General features: G+C 36.3%; 1 protein-coding gene across 4 annotated transcripts in view; it reads left to right on the top strand.

Moving 5' to 3' along the window:
* The window catches only part of DYNC1I2 (dynein cytoplasmic 1 intermediate chain 2), a 53,954-nt gene extending 48,684 nt beyond the window's left edge, over nt 1–5,270 (top strand). For 3 of the 4 annotated variants that reach the window (XM_070358396.1, XM_005887577.2, XM_070358402.1), the window contains exons 14-16: nt 667–807; nt 2,649–2,774; nt 4,644–5,270. In XM_070358396.1, the coding sequence (XP_070214497.1) occupies nt 667–807; nt 2,649–2,774; nt 4,644–4,757 (381 nt within the window). In that variant the 3' untranslated portion in view covers nt 4,758–5,270. The remainder of the gene's footprint in view (nt 1–666; nt 808–2,648; nt 2,775–4,643) is intronic. The other variant, XM_070358411.1, reaches the window with a different exon arrangement.
* Nucleotides 5,271–6,000: the final 730 nt, after the last annotated feature.

Here is a 6,000-nt window from a genome sequence, read left to right on the forward strand (position 1 = left end):
AGGGAGCTTTGATTTGTTAATTTTGTGAGTTTTTCGGGGCTCAGACTGCATCATTAGACCTTACTTCTATCACAACGGAGTCTGCCTTCGGTGTGTAAATGGAATTGTGTTGACTCCCTCCCAGTCTCTACTGCTGTTCTCAGACTGACCCCCATGCTGTCCAGTGATAACCCGCTGTGTACTGAAAGGCTTTTCTGTTCTATTCTCCAGCTGTGAGCAGCCCTCGTGCCTTCCTATACTTCTTCTACACAGATGTGCCATGCAGATCTCATAGTTGGCCAAGGTTTCCACCTGTTTACATTTGAAGTTTTGTCTCCTGATTTTGTTGTAGATGTTGTTTATGAATCTTTGGTTTTTGCTATCCTTGGTGCTTTGTCTGGGTTTATGGGGAGATTTAGAGGAGATTCAAAAAGTATAGTGCCATTGCTCTCATCTTTCCAGAATCTTCAGCACATCCTATTCCTTTTTAAAAACAGTATGGTGTCTACAAGGTAAATAGAGAATGCAGTCCAGTTGTTGATTCGTACTTCATAACTTCAGGTAATTCTATAGTGAAACAGATTATAGGAACTTTTTCTAGGCTGAGTTAAGTATCATAAAATGTTATCATACTTATTGAATGTATGTCATATTTTGCTGTGCTAAAAATCAACTTTTCCCTTTCAGAATAACAAGCCTTTGTACTCATTTGAAGATAATTCAGACTATGTTTATGATGTTATGTGGTCACCCACTCACCCAGCCCTGTTTGCCTGTGTGGATGGCATGGGTAGGCTGGATTTGTGGAATCTCAATAATGATACAGAGGTGAGCAGGAAAATAACAAAAATTGCACTGAAAAATGGAAAATTGGAGATTTATTGAATAATTTGTGAAATTCCTTTTATCCCAAGGAATGTGAAAGGACTCTGTGATTGTAGCTTCATCACAAAGAAAGCAAATAAGCTTTGTACCCTAAATAATAAACAGCCTGCTGTGCAGAACTGAAGGGAGAAATATTATTGCCAGGACCACTGGGGCATTCCTTTTACTTCTAAAAAGCATTGTCACATCTCTTCATGTCCTGGCAAAGTCTCATTCATAAGGCAACTGGGATATTTTTCATTCATAGGCTAGAAAGCAGATAGTTTCAGGCTGTTGACATACGTTAACCTTAATTTTGAATTTCTGAATCATCTCTTAGCCTTGGTAGAATTGTATATTATCCATAAATACTAGTCTTAGGCTGACTTGAGTGACACAAAATGTATTTTCATGACTTGCTCTGTGAAAGATTAAAAACAGTGTTACTGTTACTATAACATTAATATAGAAATCAAATTTCATAATTATTATACTAAAATGACTTATTTGGAATGAAATTTAACTGCAGCTATTATTTATTCTTAACTATGTTTGTTTTTACCAATGTAGGCAGAGGCTTAGAGTGTTCTTAGAGTTCTGTATTGCAACGTGGTGGTTACGAAGTACATTAGTAGTTCTATCAATAAAAGTTATTGAGAAAGTCTCTTGGTGCCTTCTCCCACAGCCACTGTTTCTCACATCTCTTCTTATTTCTAGTGGCTAAATATATGTTATCATAATCCTTTAAGTAAATTAGTTGATTATACAGGACAAGGAATTTATATATTGGAAATACAAGTATTTTAACATCATGCTAACTTCTGCTCTAGTAGTTTGAAGAGCAACATTCAGATACTGCTAGGGAAAGATATTGAGTCCTGGATACATGACTGGACTTAATTATACATTTCTGGTTATCTAGAGTGGTACCAATTTTCTTAATTTGGATTTCCATGTTAGGCATTTGTGGTTACAATTCAATTTTGATCTGTTCTATAATTTAACTCACAATAAAGCTAAGTTATAATTTTTCTCTTACAACTATTTTGGCATTCTAGAAGGTTAAATTAGTCATTTGGGGATGACTTATGTCAAATAGAAAGATTATTTTTAATCAGGTTTCAGAAATTTAAAAATATTGTGATTCTGTTCTGAGTCAAACATTGAAGGTTTGCTCTGTGAGTGGCAGATAATTTCTTTTCCCTCAGCATAGCAGAGGGTACGGTCATAATCCGAGGGATGGTGCCGTTGTGTTGGTGCTGTCATCTTGCCTTGCTCCAGATAGTTCATGGGAACAAGGGCTTTGGAATGACCCATACTGCATCTTTGGTATGAACTGTAGAATCTGTGGATCAAATCACAGGTTTTAGCTAACAGAGACACAAGCTACAAAAGTAACTCCTGTCCTCTAAAATTGAACCATAATCTGTTTATGCGGGCTTCTGAGATGTTTCTTTAAAAGAGGTTTTGGCCATCTGTTTTCAAACGGCTTGACTTCTTAAAAAAGTCAAAACAACAAAGAATCCTTTATTAAAGAGAAGATTTCTCAAAATGATGTGTCCAGTCATGTGAAGATTTCTTATGAAAGGACTTAAGTTATTTTCCCAAACCATTTTCAAGGATTGACTGTAATGTCATTCAAAATATATCACTGAACAGGAAGAAAGTTGGGAAAATTCTTTATCTATTTTCATCTTTGTTTTCAAAAACCTAGCCAGATTGGAGGAAAAGGAATTACTATTTTACATGTTTATAGAAATCCTGATGAAACTTTTAACACTGAACTGTATTTTAAATGACTTTAGGTGCCAACTGCAAGCATTTCTGTGGAAGGTAATCCTGCTCTTAATCGTGTAAGATGGACCCATTCTGGAAGAGAGATTGCCGTGGGTGATTCTGAAGGACAGATTGTTATATATGATGTGGGAGAGGTATGGGGCTCACTGCCTATAATTTTGACACATCTATTTAGCTTTCATGGAACTATAGTGACAGTATCTTTGTGGTTAAATCTAGTCTTTGAGGTTCATGAATTGAATAACCCATGTGTTTGTAAAGATAAAACTTACTTTTCATTACAGAAGCAACTCTTGAGATTAGTTTCCTTTCTAAACTGAATGTCCTGTGTCCCTATGCAACAAATTTTGAGGGTAGTATCATATGTCGAAAGTACTTTCCAGCATGCATTGCTGGAAATTAGAAATTCTTCAAGCAGAAGAAATTTAGTTATAGTTGGACTTGGGGGCTTTACAGAATTGACATTGAGATAAGATTTTATTTTCTATATTCGTAGATTTGTTTGGACCAGGTAGCTCAAATTAAAAGTAGTATCTTTTAAGAGCTACCTAATGACTATGTGAAATGTCATTCTTGACTCCTTGAGCCTTATTGCAAAGCCATTATGAATGAACCCAACAGGATGAGTTGCAGCCCTCTCATCTTTACTGTTTGGGTTGACTGTGCACAGTGCTCGGGAGTGGTATCCTCATGTTTTAGCCCTGGCTAGTGCCTTAGTCACTCTTTTCTTTTGCTGTGCCTTATGATTCTCCATCCTGTCTGGAAATCCCACAGCCTCTAGCAACTACATCTGGAGAGAGGTAAATTGGATCATGTAGAGCAGCCAGTTGAATTCTCTGCATAGATGGAATTACTCTGTATCTGCACCATCCAACATGGTAGCCATTAGCCAGATTTGGCTACTGAACACTTAAAATGTGGCTAGAACAGCTGAATAACTGAATTTTCAGTTTTATTTCATTTTAAGTAATTTAAATGTAAATAGCCACATTTGTCTGGGAGCTACAATACTGGGTATCACTGTCCCATCTAGTCTAAAGTCGTACAGTAGATTTAGAAGCAGGCACATCCATTTGCCACACCGAATGCTCTGTGCCCTAATATGGCATACTGCTGCTGCTGCTGCTGCTGCTGCTGCTAAGTCTCTTCAGTCGTGTCCGACTCTGTGCGACCCCATAAACGGCAGCCCACCAGGCTCCCCCGTCCCTGGGATTCTCCAGGCAAGAACACTGGAGTGGGTTGCCATTTCCTTCTCCAATGCATGAAAGTGAAAAGTGAAAGTGAAGTCACTCAGTCATGTCCGACTCTTCGTGATCCCATGGACTGCAGCCTACCAGGCTTCTCCATCCATGGGATTTTCCAGGCAGGAGTACTGGAGTGGGGTGCCATTGCCTTCTCCGTATATGGCATACTAGATTCCTCCAATATTATAATGACAGCTGTCAAAAATTTTTGGTTATTGAACTGCTTCAGTGAGGGAAATATATCCCAAGCGTCCTTTCCCCTTTTACTATTGATGTGTCACTGAATTGGTAAGTAGCAGCATACCTTTTGACGAAAGGTTTAAGATACATCAAGAAAGGTTATCTTATACTCCAAACAAAAATACTTAAACAAGAAATCAGCCTCTTATGAACCATGTTTCAAAAATTATTTCATACTCATGTGCAAGAAGTAAAAATTCTTCAGAAATTCCTTCCTGCTCACCAGAAAATCCATGAGATAGTGCATAGGAGTTATATTTAAAGAGCATCATGTCATTCTCTCTTGCACAGATGCTGATAATAGCAAAATCATTTCTGAGGCTGTCACAACACACTTCTCAAACACTATCTTTTGTTTTGAAATGTTATAAATTATTGGTATAGTAGCTGTAATTATGGAAGGGACATTCAAGTCAATTATTACTTTTTAATGGAAAAATTATTTGAAAACACTGAAAAATAGTGGGTAAGATGATCTTTTATTTCAGTGTACATAAAGCATTGTATTTCTTTTCACAGCAGATTGCTGTCCCCCGAAATGATGAATGGGCACGGTTTGGCCGAACACTTGCAGAAATTAACGCAAACCGAGCGGATGCAGAGGAGGAAGCAGCTACCCGAATACCTGCTTAGCTCCTGAAGAGAGAATATGTAGCCTTAGTGGATTTGGGGAAGACTCGAAGTAGATCCTAGAACTATTTGCATGCTTCTGTCTAAATGATAATTAAAAGGAAATTTCGTGGATTAAACTATGGATTTAATGCAGCAAGCAAGTCTTACAAAGTCCTTTTTTATATAACATGCATTTTGTTTTGAATTTGTGTCATTTTTAATACAGTTGATTGACTTTACAGAATGCAACCTTTACTGAATTCTTATACACAGGTGTATATTTGGTATTCTTTTGACGTCTTTTCAGCTTATAACACTATATACAGTTATTTCTAAAGCACAGATTATGGTCCACATATTTTTAAATAACCATGATTCACTGTTATACTGATAATGTGCTCACTAACCATAATATGTAGGAACATTGTTTATTCTTAGCTATAGCATGAAAACTATCCAGTTCCATTCTGATACTCTCTTTTTCTTTACAATTCTTGTGATAACTGTCTATAAATAAAAACAAATATGCTTTAACTTTTCAAATTTTCATTTTGATTTACTCCTTGCAATTAAAATGTTATTAAATTCTGTCTCTCTCATAAGGTATCCTGTCTTCATCTTGCTTTAAGCTCCTGTTGTAAGCAGCTACCTCAAGTCCTGGAAAGCTTTGTTCCTTAAATTACCATACAGTATACTATAGATCTCCCAGTTCATTATGAGCTGATGTCTAGGTAATCTAAGTGAAAAAATTTCTTCTAGATTAATTTTTGTTTCACTCCCTTTTTCTTCCCATCTAAGATATGGCGTAAAGAATAAACAGAAAGCTGCCTGTTGTTTTTGCTAATTGAGATTATATGTGAACCCTCTGAGACTGAAACCTCCTTTGAGAGAAATTGATTTTGTGGTTGTAGTAGCTATGAAAGAAAGTGCTCAAATTAAGTTTTTGTCATTGAATCAACTCCACATCTTGAGATCTGTTACAACTTTGTCTATAAGCCTGAAAGTTAAGTGGCAAATATTCTAAGAATTTGTGTTGAAATCAACCTGTTTCAGGACTAGAGAAAAAGATTATGCTCAGATGTTGAATTTATTCACTTTAAGTTGTCTAGTTCCTTGACCTTTTGTCCTTCTAAAGTTTAACTGTTATTTATTCAGCAACATGAAGAATAGATAGCAGATTTTGAACATTTTTGTTTGGATTTTCTTAATCTAACAAAGGTCTGTTTGGAAATACATTTCCAAGTAATTTATTCCTAACTATGAG

This window comes from Bos mutus, chromosome 2 (genome assembly GCF_027580195.1).
Source record: "Bos mutus isolate GX-2022 chromosome 2, NWIPB_WYAK_1.1, whole genome shotgun sequence".
Classification (NCBI taxonomy): domain Eukaryota; kingdom Metazoa; phylum Chordata; class Mammalia; order Artiodactyla; family Bovidae; genus Bos; species Bos mutus.